The 17,783-nt window shown below is 39.1% G+C and overlaps 1 protein-coding gene across 1 annotated transcript in view; it reads right to left on the bottom strand.

Moving 5' to 3' along the window:
- LOC116390077 (adhesion G-protein coupled receptor D2) overlaps positions 1-17,783 on the bottom strand; it is a 60,984-nt gene that overhangs the window by 27,763 nt on the left and 15,438 nt on the right. Inside the window, exon 20 of the mRNA XM_031859327.1 lies at positions 16,572-16,692. Coding sequence (XP_031715187.1) covers positions 16,572-16,692 — 121 coding nt within the window. The remainder of the gene's footprint in view (positions 1-16,571; positions 16,693-17,783) is intronic.

Genomic DNA, 17,783 nt, shown 5'->3' with positions numbered 1-17,783 from the left:
ATATACACATACATATATATATACATATATATACACATACATATATATATACATATATATACACATACATATATATATACATACATATATATATACATATATATACACATACATATATATACATACATATATATATACATATATATACATATACATATGTTCGCAGCGGCGAGGCAGAGGTTGCGGCTGCATTAACCGTGTATGTTGAAAGGGACCCTACAGGCGTCACAATGCATATGGTACACATAGGCACCGCTGAAACGGCTCCGTGAGCAAGAGAACTTGGCTTTCCAGATCAATATAGCACGCACTGAGGAATTTATTGCTTGAATTAACTACACTTACCATCAACACTGATTGGACATCCACATTAATAAAGGTGGAAAATTATACCTTTGACTAAAGCATGTTAAGAAAGAATTCATTTTAAATCCAAGCAGCAATTCTTCCCACACCAAGTGGTGGAAAAGTCCAACAGTCTAGTGTGCACAATCCCATCCACCTAAACTTACACACATCCATGAAGAGTCATGCTTTTTCTAGGTAAAAACGGTGGATCTTTCCTACTATAATCTTCCACTTGTAAACCTACAAGTTACCATTTCAAATACTTCAGTCAGGCAGATATACCACATATTAGGGCTGCCCTGCAATATTCAAAGCTATGAATATCGTTACAGAGAGGAAAAGAGCATCGGCACTGAGAGCGGGGGAGCTGAAGCTTTATAAAAATATAAAGGCTAAATTATTTTCACTGTCTTATAACCTCCATGCGGTTTAATGTGTATCAGTAGATCCTTGTACATCTCCTGTATGAAATGGCTGTATTCTCACTGACCTGCATTATGATAAACCAAAGTAACCTGGTTTTGGGTCATTCATACACTGACTCACTGCCTCTTGACTTCCGACCACCAAACACTTATTGCATTATTAAGAATGTACAATTCAGACAAAGGTACAGGTTCAACAAATCTAAGAGTTCTGTGGTGGTGGTGGGATATACATTTGCCCTTACATGCCAACAGAGCCTCAGCTTACAATTTTTCATTGCAAGTGTGCCTAACCTGTGAAGACAAATATGTGGCACCATTTTTTTTTTTGCATAAAGAGTGTACGCTTTGCTTGGGGAACAATGGGATGTTTACCCTTGGTCCATTCTTTTTGAGCCGGTGTGCCATGTGTCCAGTTATTCATATGCATACATTCGTAGGCATGAAAAACAAATTCAACGTCACCTGACAGATACATGTGCACACACACACAAACGCACACCGTACGCATCCACGGTAAGGTTTGAACAGAACATCTAAAATTGCACCGCTGACAAGACTGTGTTGCGGTGCCCTTGACTAACAATGACAAATGGATGCAATATGCAAAGTCTGAGCAAGTTGCTTTTGGGGTACAAAACAGGAAAAAGATTGCTCCAGGTACCATTATGGGATGCGTTTGCTCTCCTGCTTCCCAGCTGAGGTGAGCCGAGCTGATGTTAATGGCATGTGTCAAGATCAAGAAGTATGCGGGAGAGTGTGTGTGTGTGATATGCGTTCATGGAGGTGTGAGAGAGAGAGAGAGAGAGAGAGAGAAAATATAGTGTTTTAATTCAGTGCATGAACCAGTCAAAGTTTTTCTAAATGATAACACTGCAAAAATGCTAAATCTAACTAGTCAAAATATCTTATAACAGTTAATATAAGACACAATCACTTAACAAATAACATTCCAGTAAGATATACAGACTTGTTTTTAGATAATGCATCTTGAATATCTAATTAAGTGAAAAAAATACAAATTTTGAACGTTACAGGCTTATGACACACAACACTTCCTAATACAGGTCAAAATTAGTTTTAGCAGCTAAATGAAATGGCGAAATATTACATCTCATTTCAACAAATCTTACGAAGCAAATTTTCACTTTTTTTTTTTTACATGTGACTTGCATAAACACCTTGTATTCATGTTTTTTTTTTTGTTTTTTCTTTACTTATTTCGAAGTGGCCTTTTTTCCAATGTACCTTAAACATTGAACGGAGATGAAAAATGTGAGTTAAACCAAAAAGGTTCCAACAATTTACATGAATTTAAATAAGTCAGAAAACTAAAAGGTGAGTGTTCAGTAGCTCAGAAGACTGCGCAGAAAAAAAAATTAAGTACTGAAATTTACAAAACTGTACAAGTTAAAGGAGGATCTGAAATAACCTTGTCTCTGCATGCGAGTTTGAGAGTGCATTTGGTTTGTACGTGTGGTTCTGTCTGTGTTCTTGTACACACTCCTGCTTAAAACCACGTCTGTGTGTCTCTGTATCCATGTAATTGTGTCTGTACGTGCGTACACGAGTGTGTGCACGTGCGTACCTGTGTGCTACAGCACCACTGTGGTGGCAGTGTGTATCCATCATGATAAACCGGCAGACTCGGCGACTGTCACATGCAATCACACTTCACTACGGTTCGCAGGACTTCAAAGTGAAAATGAATGGTAGTTCATCGACGTGAAGACTTCATATATCTTCGTCTTTTTTTTTTTTTTGCTTTTCCTCTTTTATTTTTTGGAGGAGACTTCTCCCAGCCCCCTTTTGTTGTGAGGATCACTTGTGTTTTTGTCACCGTCTGAAATGCATGGTGGGACACATGGGTATTGAAGAAAAAAAAGAAAAAACGAATCCATCCATCATTTTCTATCAGTGAATTTAGAATGGATAACTCTCAGGTTTCCACTTAAATCCGACAGTTTGCATTGAAAAGCTTTTCAGGAATTGAGCTTTTCCAATATTTCCACAGTTCACAATTAAGACTACATTACATATGGGATAGAGAATGTATGAGGGAAGTTGTGGTGGATTTAAAGCTGCATTCAGGCTTTGTGTGACCACTAGAGAGCACAAAATGAGTCACGATAACATATATCACTGTATCAAGTTCTTTTGGCTCATGTTTTAGCAAACAGAAATAGAGAAACATGGGCATCCCTATGTATTACCACCTGTCGTTTTTTAATTAACTCACATTTTAGTCTTGCTTTATTCTTTTTGTGTCTCTGTGGCTTGTGAGATACTTGACTATTAATGTAAAACTGGCTTTTGTGAGGGTGGCTGCTTATGATTTAAAAAGAAAAACAGGTTTGTGTTTTGGTTTAACAGTAGGACGAAAGGGCTGAATATTCGACTGTTGTTTTTCACTACGACAGGCACAAAAATAAAAAACACTTTCAGATTACAGGAAGTCATTTGATTAGATGTCAATATAAGAAATACATTTAAAAATAACTTCAATATTTCCAAAAGAAAAGGGCCCTATTGAATATCAATTAAGTGTAATAATGTTCACATGATCAAATTATAAATCAAATAAATGCCTTAATGGTAATGCGGATAATTACAGTGGCCGGGCCTTTTAAGATTGAAAAGTCTACATGGCATTAAGCTTTAATTGAACATGGCAAGTGTTAAATGTGATAATCAGCAAATTTGTAACCACTAGAAAGTCAAATGAGCCATAACAAATGCCAGTGCTGCAGCTGCTTGCACCATGGCAAGGCTCGCCTTTAATCTAGTAATGACTCTGAAATGACACTGTGCTTTAAAAAACTGTGGAGATGAGGCTATAGGTCTCTCTCCCTCCCTCCCTCCCTCCCTCCCTCTCTCTGTGCCCTGGCCCAGGCCCTGCTCTCACTCTCCAAGCTGTTTGATTGGCACATGCTTTCACTTAATGAGGGATAATTACTAAGGAAAACAAGTGGGAGACCACATCTGCTCAGTGTAAAAAGAAGTCCAGGCCTGGCGCAATCTGTCAGATGGGGCTTTCAGGTTGTGTGTGTGAATGTTTAACCCACCTACAGCTGCCTCCCAGTCCAACACAAAACCCAACAGGACCCTCCCCTCTGCCCCGTCCCGACAAGAAGCAGATTAATAGGAATCAGCATGTGGCTGTAAACACTCACAGGGAAGAGTGTATATGTATGTGCGCTGACCCGCATGGGAAATGACCCACGGGGTATCTGTTGGGGACAAGCCAGGGGCCACAGCAGGAAGGGCAAGAGGCCAGTGGAGACGATCACCATCAACATCCCAATCAGTGTCCTGCTGCCCGAGCTGTTGTTCCCCAGCTTCCATCGCCACTGTTTTGTTTACTTTCACACAATGCTGTAATGGTAGCAAAATACACAGGTAGCCGTCCTGCTCCCCCGGCACCTCCGAACACTGCCAATAAATCATCTCTGCATGGGATTTACATTGTGCTAAACGGTCTCTTAATGATCTGCCCATGTTTACAGGAATTTATCTTGATTGTTGTCTAACGGTAGTGCCGTAAATCAAAGTTTTAAAGGGGGGGGGGGGGCAGTTTAAATGGAGTTACTGTCAAAAAATGAATTGTTTGACTGGTAAAATTACAATTTATTGCATTCTCAAAAAGATGTTCATTTAAAAAGATGTGTGTGTCTGTGTGTGTTTCAACACTCAACACATGATTTAGTTCGGTCGTGATATACTGTAGACTCGTCAATTGTTTGGCAAACAACGGTTAATCAGGATTTATTGTGACTATTCTATAGGTGAGGTCCTTAGCTTAACTTATGCTTGGAGCTCTTGACAGCTGCCTCTCAACAAGGGATGATATTTCACATCTTGCCCCACTTAACCTCTCCAACGTTCCACCTTTCTATTCATAAATGAGTATAGAAGTCATTCAGACTACAATATTATCTCACTTATTTATGCCGGCTTACCAAAGTATTATCATAGTGACTAAATATCAAATCAACCTGTCTGACAGTTTTTGACAATATACATTGATAAATGTACAGTAACAACAATAAAGTCATAATTAAGTTTAAATGAAGTGTTAAAATTCATTAATTAAATAGTAAGTTGTCTCAAGTATTTTTGGTATAAACCATATAATATCAATTTAATCACTAGTAGATTTGATGATTAAAAATAAATCATTAAAAATGAGTAATAGGATTCAGGAACAGTAGACCTTCACTTAATGGGGATCAACTCAGCTGCTTCATGTGTTTAGTTAAACTATACATCTCTCATGTTATTGAACTCATTCGTAATCTATCATGATAAAAAGCTGCAAAACAAAATCACATTTTCCATCTATTGAAATGATCTAGAAGGAGAAGAGAGGCAGCAGCGTTTATTTGCTCCTACAGCAAAAAAAGAAAATGGCTCTCATGTAAACTTGAACTGATATTTGACAGCCTTTTAACCTCCCGACACCCTCAACCCCCTCCTCCACCCCATCCAACCACCTCCCTGCCACCCACCCACTAGAAGAACAACAGGGTTTTTGCTTTCTTGCCCTGTGCTGACCCAGTTCTCACTAATTACCCACAAAGTATACATCAAAGCCGGGCAAATCTACAGATCTGCTGCAACGTGGCAGGGTAAGGGAAACCAGGACTATCCCTAAGCTAGCCCCCACCAGCCATCACTGATATATGTGTGTGTGAGCTGTGTGTGCACACATGTGAAGTGGTGTCAGCCGATACAAAAGGCAAGGCGGTGAACTTATAAATAGAACGGTCATTGTTTCGACGTGGGTAATTTCGGGTGTCGCAGTGTGTTCCTGTGTGGGTTGCACAAGCGAGAGGAAGGGATGAGAAAAAGTGAGGTCATGAAGTTGGGAGTCAGCTGATGGGATAACACGCCCACTGACATGCAAGCATAATGTCATAGAAACAAACACGTATCACTAACTAAATCAAAGCATGGAGGAAAATACAAACAAAAGTGCAAAAAGTAGGCAAATGACAGTACACTCTCTCTCTCTCTCTCCTTTTCTCTCTCGTCCACACACACACACACTCTCGCACACACAGAAGTGCAGACATACAGGTATGGTAGGGAAGGGGCAAAGGGGATGGTTTGCTTTCTTATGACACAGCCTATTACAAAATTGAGCTGGCAGGTAATTCTAAGGCAAATAAATGCCAGCAGGTTTAACACAAGGAGAGGTCTTAGGGGTGCCGGCGTGAGCAATGACAGGAATTCTCTCGCCTCTTTTGACAGGAAGCCTATTATTCTCACCGCTTTATTTACCCAGGCCAGTTTTTAAAAACTGATCTCTCTGATAGTATTTCACACACCCCCCCCACCCAAAAAAGAATCTGTCCTTTCACTTCTGAACAACAGGCCTTTCTTGCTCACTTTTGCTTGTCCGTGTCTTCACTCTCAGACTTAATATTTACAGTAGAAGAGAATATAGTTTGATATTCTTTAACAGCTTCTTTCATTGACTTATTTTCGGTTAGTTTTAAGGGTACTTTGGTGACCATTTTTACAAGGCTTTTCCGTACAAATACCTTGATGCTAATATCTTGGATTAAGCCAAAATCAAGTTTGTACGAAAATCATCCCTTCAAGTAGGCGAACATACAGCATTATGAAATGTTCAACAGAGCTCTAATATTAATGCTGCTCAAACTTAAAAAAAAAAAATAGAAATACAGCAAAAGATGAAAAGAGACAAAAAGGAAAAAAATGAGTACAAGTTGAGACAAAACACACTATAAATATACTACTTAAAAATCTGTGCTACATCCTCATTATAAGTGCCATCTTAGAGAAGCGTGGTGGGAGTCAGTGCTGACCTTGGTATCCCGTTTGAATATTGTTTTAATGCCGCGGCTGGTAATTGAAGATGCAACGCAAACAGTGGACTCTTTTTCAAAGGGAAAGTTATTTTCCCAGGCAATGGGAATGCAAACAATCATGTCGTGCATTTATTTGTTTGTTTTTCAACCCCACCTCATAATTATTCAAGACACTAATTAAAATGTGGATTTATAAATAAATCTCCATGATTGTACCTATGACTACATTAACTTAAAAGTTTTCATCATCCTTGTGCAGTTTTTGTTTTATTTATTATTTTTAAATAATAAAGTTTTTGTCCTTAAGCATTATTTTAAATCATTTTTTTTAAATTGTGTATTTTAAAATATATAAAATACAAAATAAATTGTGTAGTATGAGAAAGCATAAATTATAACTTAATTTAGTGGTGTATTTTTTAATTTAGAAAAACTAAAAACAACTCAGAAGTAACTGAGTTGATATATTAGCATATCAAGCAGATATACTGGGAAAATATAAACCATTGTGTATATAGTATATAAATAAAGTATTTCATTCCCAAGTGTAATGTCAGTCAAGTGTTGAACATTCTTACTATGTCCCATTGATCAATTTATCAGAGTATTAGTCAACATGAAGTATGTCAACAGAGGCCAGCTAAAATGTGTCTTTGCCTATGATCAAGATATTCCTCAAAAAAGAGCACAATATCCAGAATCGCTTACTGTCCCAGTACATGCAGTAAACTCCACTCCACTAGTAAAGATGGACGTTGTTTTAAATTGCGTAATGTGAGACACAGCCCACTCTGAATGAGAATGTCGTGGGAATATGGTTCCTGCTTTCTGAAACAATCCAAAATGAAAAACATTTCCCTCCATAACCTAAGCGATGAGAGGTTTGCCATGTGGTGTGCGTGTGTATGCTCCTGCACGTGTCCCTCCCTGTATTCGGATGTATACATGTTCAGTGTGTGAGTAGGCGGCAATGACCGGGTAACAACCAAGGTTGTTAAATCAATAAGGTTTGCGGATATATGAAAAATAACCTTACTTAAAAGTGAAACCCCTCAAATTTGACATCAAAATGATATTCCTTATACGTCTGTGAACAATGTTGGACAACATTCAATCCAAAATTCATGAATCTAATTTTCCCTTATTTTAATATCAGCTAATAATAAGTCAACATTAAAACATGCACATAATGTGTTTTTTTGCATGTCTTTCTTTCGTTTTGTTGTTTCATTATATTTTTTGTTCCATCTCTTGTTTACTGGCAATAAGCACAGCACTGCCACTTGTTTAAAGCAGTTAGTTACCCTAAAATAATTCATATAAAAAAGGAAGAAAAAACATGTATACATAACATTGCTCGTTTTGTCCATGATGGTCAAAAAGATATTTCATTGGCTTTTTTAGGAACCCTTGTAATTTCTGAGCATTAAATAAATGACAAAAAAAGATCAGCCAATGCATTTCATTTATTAAGTATTATTATGAATCGGTTGGTCCTTAGATACAACATGGTGTAGCAGGAAAGAAGAAATAGGGAGCTGAAGCAGGAAAGGAAAAATAAGAGTTTGAATGGGCCGGTTATGCAGGTTCCGGTGAGTGGACTTGAGATGACTGACTGAGAAACTGGAATCAAGTTATTTTGTTTTTGTTTCTTCTGCCAGATATTAAAATAACTTCGAACTCCTTGGTCTGTAGGGGATTGTGGGTAGTGGTGACAAGTGGTTACACACACTATTCACACGCACACACAGTTACAATACTTATAAGGGCATTACATTAAAAAAATTCAAGATGGTCTTCACCAGATTGCAGAAGTACAGGATCACACACGCACAGACACAAACCCCACCATCCCCTGGAGGCTTTTGGCTGATGCTCAGCACAAGTCAGCCAAAACCTCTTTTCATCCACTGGTTTATTCTCTACTTCTGCACTCTGCATTTGTTTTATTACTTTCCTGGCCTATATATCAGAAAATGCGCTCTAATTCTATATTGACAGTATGGGGTTATTGTTAAATAAAATGTGGAAATTATAATTTGTAGAGGGGAATGTTTTTGATGCGCCAGCTTTTTAGGACGTATGAACCACACTGCTATAAAACAACAACAAATTCAAATCACACCTGATTAATATGCGCCAATGTCAGGCAAAACAGAGACCCCACTATAGATCCACTTACGTGTGATTTATTTAGTTTTCTAGATCAACAGCATGGATGGAGATGGCTTTACTCTGGCTTTTACAAGAGCCTCAAAAATGCAGGTTGACTCAAGGTAATATTAAGGGCACACTTTCTGCCACTTATGGTATATAGGAAAGTTTTCACTCTTGCCTACCACCTGTTAAGGCCTAAATACCTAAATAAGAGCTCCCCGTAAAAATGATCTGGCCTCAGATATTTTGTTATTTTTACTCTATTTGCAAAAACCACGGCAGTATAAAAAAATCCCACATCTGGACAAATCACTGACCGGTTCTTACACGTACAAATCTTAAAAAATAGAGACATGTCGTTAGTAGTTGTAAATGTATCATTAGCATAAGTGAGCCCCAACAAAAATGTAATTTAAGGGTGGCAAGCAGAGAAAAGTATGTGGGATATAAACATGAGATAATGTGTCTCATGGGACACTTGTCCTTTCACTCTTATTCATTGTGTCTTTTATGGGGGTAGGTTTTCTTTAAGACAAGTACTGTAAGTTTTTTTTATGAATACAGTTGATAATATTGATAATATTGCAGTTATTGTGTCATGTGGTCCTCTAACTGAAACGTGAGCTGTGATTTGTATGTGTATATGAATATAGCCCGCTTTTCTTTTACATGGCCGTTTACCTGGCAAAGGCCTTGCTGTTTGAAATGTTTGTTGAGTTCAATGTGCAGACCACCTCTGTGTTTAGCTCTGCAAGGGCAAGATAATTCTTTAACAACTGAAATGGGTCTGAGCGTGGTTTAATGTCAAGTATATTACTGGGCTGTAGTTTATATTACACTGACAAAACAAGCCTTTCCTTATCTGGCTTGAGCTCGACTGGGAATAGAACCACTGACTCCCATAGTACGAAAACAATTTTGTGGTATCTGAGCTACAGGACCGAGAAAAAAGAAAAATCACCCCATCTCAAACAATAACTTCTGATGCCGTAAAAGCATTGCTTACTCACACAACAAATCTCCCATATGGCAAAAATCAATAAACAGAGCAACACTGTATTGATCACATCTATATCGTGGATACACTCTGATGTCATGCTCCACTAGCCAAGTGTGTGAGTGTGTGTTTATGGAAGATGGGGGTTCTGCATTTGTTTCAGTGGAAAACATTGAAACATCATTTTGAAGCCTTAAGTTAAATCTATGCCTCAAGTAGAAGGCTACTTTTACAGACACTTTTTTGCATTATTGGGTGTCTATGGCTTTGAATGGTCTGATGTGAACCAGTGCATTATTTGTATACCCATTTTCACTTTCACTTATGACAACAGATACATTGATGGAAATAAAAATAAAGCACGGACAAACTGTCATGCAAATGAAAAAAGCTGTATATTTTAAGAGAGAGATTTTCGAATGGAGCGATAAATAATTGTACCAATTGACAAATAGTGCTCGTTTATTGTAAACCTGAAAGAAAGCCGTCCTTTCACAGCGTGCTTATTAAAATAGTGTTACAGCTTTAAGCTGGTGACACCAGAAAGTGATGTCAACACTGTGTACCATTTTCTTTTGAAATTCTGAATTACTAAACTAATATATAATTACTGCATTCTTCATAGATATATGCAGGTTCTTTCCTAAAGTCAGATTTAACCCTGAGTGAAATGATGAATTTCACTTCTAAAGCTTTACTGAATGCCTGTAAAATCTCATTACCACTCGCCAGCCTGTTCATTTCATAAGAAATACAAAAACATCATTGTCATCTGTTCCTGTGATATAAAAGACCTTAATGCGATATGAATGAAGTTCAGCTTAATTCTCCTGTTGATTTCTCTATATTTCCACACTGTAATGACAAGGCACAGGGTTGCCCTCCACAGGAAGAAAACTGACATAACAGGAATAAAAGGATACATTCTTAACAAATACCTCACCTGCAAAGCTACCAAAACACAGGGACTCACTTGCACTCTCAACAACTTGCGGAGGACGGACGTTACCCTAACATTTTCTTTCTGACTCTCTTACTTCCCTCACCTCTCTACTTTGAATTCTCCCTCTCCTCTTTTTTCTTTTCCCCACCACCTCCCGCTGCAGCTCAAAGTTATTGATAGTTTAAAGTTATGGGCTAATAATAAGATGGACACTGCATGGCCAGGAGCCTATTATACCCAGGTAATGGATAGTGCAGGGGTTTTGAATGACATTGCCCAGAGATTGGATGACGAAGGGTGGAGCGATTTATGGGCCACCCAAAGAGCCCCCCGTCCCTCTTCCCTCCCACACGCACACACATCACCCCATGCTATTTATCTCTAGCTTGATAAGGAAGCAGATGAGGCATGCCTGTATTTATGGTGAAGACATTCATAAAAACTACTGGCTCAGAGTAAAAAGTTAGAATCGACTCAGAGGAACAGCATATCAACTCAAAACTCTGTATGCACCTATTTCATATTGTCCAATGCAAACTACATGAATACAGTTTGACATTACTGTATTATGATTGTTCGACTATTGGGCTTTTGAAGTATCTCTGTAACTCACTAATTTCAACAATGTACGGATGTTGAAGAAAAAAATATTTGACTTCTTCCTAAAAAAACAAAGTGTCTTTTGACTTCTTAATGTAACTGCATTCTTGTGCCTCCACAGCCGACGGCTGGTAGCTAACAGTGCTAACAGCGCTAATAGTGCAAAAAACAGCATGCCGCTGTCATTGGTCGGGACAGCGTTATCAGCTGTAATCGCCATATGAGAGCAGTGCAGAGCTGCGTCCACGAGCTAGCCAGTGGGGCACACTCACATGCACTAACAGGCACACACAAGGCCAGCCCGGCTACGCAATAAAAGCATCGAGAAGTTCTGATTACACACAGAGGGAAAGCAACTTCATTCTCTGGGCAGGTAGATTACTCCACTATTTTGCAAATAGTTGTTTGTGTTGTTTTATATTTATTCCGAGAATATCATAAAGAGAACCTTTAAAAATAGCTTATCTCTTAAACTGCAGGAACTACCGATGCAAATAAAGTGTCCGACAATGATCAGCAGACTAGCTAAGAAAAAAAAGCAAGCATGCTCTGTTGTCTTCGTGTTCCGTCAATGCCAAAGATTTAACAACTTTTGTATATAAGTGGTGATGAAGTTTAATATATATACACGTATTTCCTGGATGCTTGGACACAGAAACTGATTATCATCGGCCATCAGTTACTGGAACACAAGGACAAATCAAAAGCCCTGGATGCTGAGGTCAGTGCAGCAGAGATGCATTTATGCCATGTCTACAGTATATTTGCTGAAAACGGCCGGCTCAGGTCTCTATTGAGAAAAATAACAACAAAAGCAGAGACACTTCAGACAGTGCTGTGAGGATGGAGGGCAAAGAGGAGTGGGAAGGGCATGAGGGAGTGCAATGAAAAAGGCTTGTCAACATTATCTGTTTTATTGATTTAACAGTAAAGGCTTGCCGCTTAAGCTTTATGTTGCTTTGGCTGGCCCCATTGAAAATACAACAGCTGCAAATAAAAAACGATTTCCTAAAAAACCTGAGCATTTTTATTTTTATTTTTATCTCCTGCCTACCAGCTCAGGTTTTGCATGCATTATTGTTAAGGTTTCACACATTTCATCATCTTTATGAGTAGCCATGAAGTTGGGACAATGTTTAACTCTGCTCTCTCTCTCTCTCTCTCTCTAAAAGGAATCAATAGCATTAAAGAGGGCAAGACTGTCTGGCAGGGCAAGACAACGGTGGTCATAATGCAGAGTCTAATTAACATATTGGATCATTAAGGAAAAGGGAAAAAAAGATTCCAACAACACTGAGATTACAGTCACGGTTACTAGGCAGCATGCCAACATGCTCAAAATGATAATGCTAGCATGTTGATGTTTAGTTGCTATAATGTTTATCATATTAATTGAATGTGTTAGCATTCTAGTATTTGCTGTTAGCACTAACCAAAAAGTAGGGATGTAACCAGATGATGGCACTAGATGGAAGGTTACGGCATCAATATTTTTACAATTCATCCTCTGGGAACCATGAAAGTCTGTGTTAAATGTCAGTGCAATATATCTGGTAGTTGTGAAGACATTAATTTAAAAGTAATGTAAACGTCATTGTGGCACTGAGGGGAAAGTCATGGGATCACCAAATTCAGTAGGATCCTGAGAGGGCATTAATCTCTGTACCAGATTTCACAGCAATGTCAATACTCCTTTCCTGCACAGGTTTTCTCATGGGCGAATTATGAGACAATTGGCCCCTGGACGTGCAAAAGGCCCCACTACCTTTCCCACATAGAAGCAAAAACACACTGACTTTTCTGGTTGTTTTGCATCTTTTTGTCTCTTTAAATCTCTTGCTGGTTGGTACATGTCTGTGACATTTTGTAGGTGAAGGCCAGCGGGGGTCCTGGAACTTTGAGCCCCTGGGCCTGTGCCCTGCAGGCCCGATCAGTAATCCATGGATTTTCTGATCAATGCAAAAGATTAAAAAGCAAACATGGACAGCACAGACTTTCAAGCACTTTTCAGTGTAAAAGCTGTTAAACAATATGATCTGAAAAAGCAAAGAAAAGTATATTCAAATCTATTTTGATTATACTTTCTTTTTCTTATTTGGCATGGTGTCTGGTAGATTCTTTCATGGGAAAAATCCTGAATGCATGTGGATTTTTATTTTACATTACCATTTAGTTTGAAAAGGGATCTTGTGGAGTTGTAACTAGAAGCCATTATGTCACTATCAATGCTGAACAGGCAAAGAAAAGAAATGTCTTAGCTAAATCAAATCAAAAGGGGAATGTCACAGTCCTGCCCACACCATTTGAATTAGTGAACGGAAACACAGCCAGAGCACAGCAATGAGCACTTAAGCTCAAAATGTATTGAAATTCCCCCAGAACAGACAGGATCTTGAGGATTGCCACTACGCGTGTCACTACACCCCATGCAGACTAGAGAGCAGCGAGGTCAACAGAGTGTGTCACTGGAGCAGCTTGGTGCCTGGCAGGGCTTCTTTTGTGTCCTGACCTGTTGAGGCCTAAAGACACATTATGTAGCTCTATTATGCCAGAGCAGCTGGTTAGGCCTCCTACAGCTACCCGAAAACCCAGTCAACACACTCACAAAACACATTAGGCTTATTTTACTGTCTTTTTTGTTGTTGTTGAGGAATTTATCTGCATTCTCTTGCCCTGCGCATCGTGCATGACCAAATGATGGAATAAGCAATATGCAATGATATGCAAAAGAGGACGCACAAGGCAAGATGTTCGTATTTTCTTAAAACCGGGTCGTTAATGTTGTCCTGAGAAGAGATATTTGAGGACCGGGTCTTAAAAGGAAGCCACAGTTGCGCCGTCAACATCTCTCTAACATGTTTGAAAAAAAGCGGTGCTTGTTGAAGACAATAACTTACTATTAAACCAAAAGAGTCAAACAGGCTGTCAGAAAGACAGATTAACAGACAGGTAACAGACTAAGAGAGGTAAGAAAATAGGCAAAGAGAAAAAATCGCTGACAGACAGGCGGCAGACAGAATGCATGAAACAGAATAGAAATCCATATGACGTGTTAACATGTGAAGTCGTATAATATGGGCCCAGAAAATCTTTCAGTATTAATTACTGTCGACATGGAAAAAATATAATTAGATATGAGGGGGGAAACAGAAACTATTTATGGCAACCAAGGGGCCTTGCTTAATGATCGGGCTGCAGCTAAAACCTCTATTGATTTTCTCGTTAAATATACAGCTCAATTAAAGATACAGCTGATTAAAAGACGAGTACAAATCGCAGTGGCGGATCTGGACTGCCTGCCGCAGTCAGAGAATTACATGATTTCATCCTCACCTCCTCCTCCATCACTGCAGTGCAGGGGGAAAATAGGCTACAGAGGTATTATTCTTTTTCCATGTGAAAACCAATATTTCACAAAGCTGTGACTATTTTCAAATGGAGATATAATGCCCACAGGTATATTACTCGTGGCTGAATTTGTTAGAATTTTAATATGTACCATCTATCTACAGAGGGCCTAAAAATATTAATTTCTCAAAACTTTTGAAAAAACAAAACCCGTTGAATTTGAGCACTAAAAGCAGAAGATCAACGCTGATGAGCCACAAACAACAACAATGATGCTGACCTCTGAATAGATAGAGAAAAAATAATTAAACAAACAATGCAAATCAACTTTCCTTGTTAAAACGAAGCACCTGCTTAACACAAGCCAGACCAAGGCTCTTTTTCCCCTCTCTCTACTTCAGCCTTGTCACCGACAAATAAAAACCTTGACAGTCTGTGTGCCCTCACCACGAGAGAAGGGAAGAATTACAATGTATAATGGAAAACCTTTCTGTTCCTCATTGAAGAAAAATAAAGCAGTTTACCGTTTATAAACTGTTGGGAGTATATTTGAAGTTGCTCACAAGTTTTAGCTGTGGCATTATTTAGTCTTATATTTGTTCTACAACAGATGAATGGCTGATGAATTGAAGTTGTATTTTTGTTACCAACAGTGCTCCATCTGAGAGTGAGTGATGCATGCCTGGATTCAGGTAATTCAAAAGCCCAGTCAGTCATTTTTGACGTCAGAAGTATATTCATATTTGTAAAATATGTAATCCTGCTATTCTAGTTTCCTTATTGTTAGTACATGTATTGAAATAAATCAATAATAATGTTCCAATCATGTATTTAAGGAATTCTAGTATTGAGGCAACCCTTATGTTTACATTTGGATCACAGGCTAGCGACTGACAATTGGCTGCCCGCGGGCCACATACGGCCTGCCAAAGCTTTCCATCCGGCTGGCAGAGTAATAATGAAATCCCCGTGACCGCTGCAGGTGCAGCCTTTGAGCTCTCAGGAGAGTCTGTTTGTGCCTACAACTTGCACGTGTAGAACAGAAATTCTTGAGGGCGAGTTTAACCAGGAGAGTGTTCGCAGCTAACACCAGTTGTTGCCAGCTGTAGCATGCCAGTTGGCTTAGCCCGTTCAGCCAAGCTCAACTGACAACGATTTGTGTCAAACTGTATTCCGACACTGTTCAACTGAAGTCAGGTCAATCTGTGGATACACTTCCAAACATTTAATTTAAGACGGCATCACCCGAATGTGTCGATTAGCAGAACAAAACTAAAAAAGACAACACCCTCTCTCTACAGTATTCAGGCAGCCTCGCACTGCAGATTCACACCGTGCCAAAGCAATAACTAATGCTATAAGAGAGTTTATTGCCGCATATGTGCTACTACACTCGATCATAGACAATACCGAATGGAAACTTATGGTCAAAGTGCTTGAGCCCTGCTACATTGTGCATTCATGTGTGCACTCTAGTAAGTCTGTTGTGCCTGCCCGGTAGAAATTACTGTAAGCTGCAGTTCAGGAATTATAGGACTGCATTCTGCTATAATGTTTCTGTAATTACAGAATTTAACCATTGCTCCTCAGTGAATTGCCTCCTTGGCAGAGGTCTGAGAACATTTTCTAGTAATCATTATGGATATCCCATGTCTTTTAGGAATCTGTTCACATTGATAGAAGCAAAAATCAAAATGTCAATACTTTATATGACAAGCTTAAATAATTTCACCTTCAGATGACCAGTAAGGTTTATTGTCTTTAAAGAGGTTTTAAAATGTTTTTGTAAAACCTCACCGGCACAGAACTTCCTAAATAATGGAAAATGTAATTTTTCATTCAAAGATGGCTGTTCTGTATGTGTGTGTGTGTGTGTGTGTGTGTGTGTGTGTGTGTGTGTGTGTGCGTGTGTGTACCTGCAGGGAGTTGAGGAGGATGAAGATGTACGCCATACCAATGGAGAAAGGCACCAAGACACCACACAGCCAAGTCAATCCGAGGATGGGCAGCAACACCAACACTGCTTTCACTGCTGCCCTGTGCTCACACGCACAGACGCACCAACACACACAATCACAGCACAATAATGTTAGCGTACACAAATACATATGGCCAACACACAAACATAACATTATTATCAACCACACACCACACAGACTCTGAATTGGTTGGCTGAGCTGAACTTTCACCACACCAGATGAAATTAATTTAAATATTCCCTAAAAATTGTACTTCCTCCCTGATCGTCCTGAGCTCAATTCTGTGTTTCTCAACTTTTCAGTTTTTTTGGACAAAACTGAGCGGCTTTGGCAGGCTGGTTGTTCCATACACAACACTGTGTGGCTGGAAAAGCTCATGGGGTGACAACTTCCCACCTTAAATCCACCTTAATTCTGTTTAGAGTTGAATTATCTTCCCGCTCAGGTGACCGCCAAACCGCACCAGCTGTGTGTGTGTGTTCGTGTGTGTGTGACATGGCGGGCGGCAAGCCCCAGTTTATTCTGCGATGGAATGTGTTTGAGTTTCCGAGAGAGCTGCCACCCAGGGGTGCCAATGGTTCAAGGCCTGCTTTGAGAAGCTTCATAAAGCACCTACTGTGAGCCCCGGTGGGCTGAGGTAGTGAACGAATACATACACTTTAACACGATTTTCACCGATAGGATCATATACAAGCCTGCCGGGGGAAATGTACTGGATCACTTACAGCAGAGTTTCACCCCGATGAGTTAACACCAGTGCCAAAACAGAAACACATTAGCAAAGACAGCAGTCATAGGGCTCAACAATATATTGTTTTTGCAATAACATTGCAATGCAATAGTCACAAAGAACACAATGTAACAAGGTATGTTTAGCTAAACTAGTAAAGTCAACTTTTCATGAGTAATCCTACAGCCAATCTGATAAATAGCACGCGGTCGTTGAGTCTGTTGAATTGCATTTTACAAACTGGTCTGCCTGTACTTCAAATGACCAATCACAATCCCCCTCCACAATTCAAGAAATAGAACAAATGAAACAAGCGTATTGAGTGGATTTATATGTCGTCGATTACAATTAATTTCGTTGTAGATAGCAAAACCAAAAAAAAATACTGCAGTTTAATAGATATTTATTTTTTCACTATC

Source organism: Anarrhichthys ocellatus, unplaced genomic scaffold (genome assembly GCF_004355925.1).
Source record: "Anarrhichthys ocellatus isolate YVR2014 unplaced genomic scaffold, GSC_Weel_1.0 scaffold22, whole genome shotgun sequence".
Classification (NCBI taxonomy): Eukaryota; Metazoa; Chordata; class Actinopteri; order Perciformes; family Anarhichadidae; genus Anarrhichthys; species Anarrhichthys ocellatus.
This window is presented reverse-complemented; position numbering and strand designations above follow the sequence as displayed.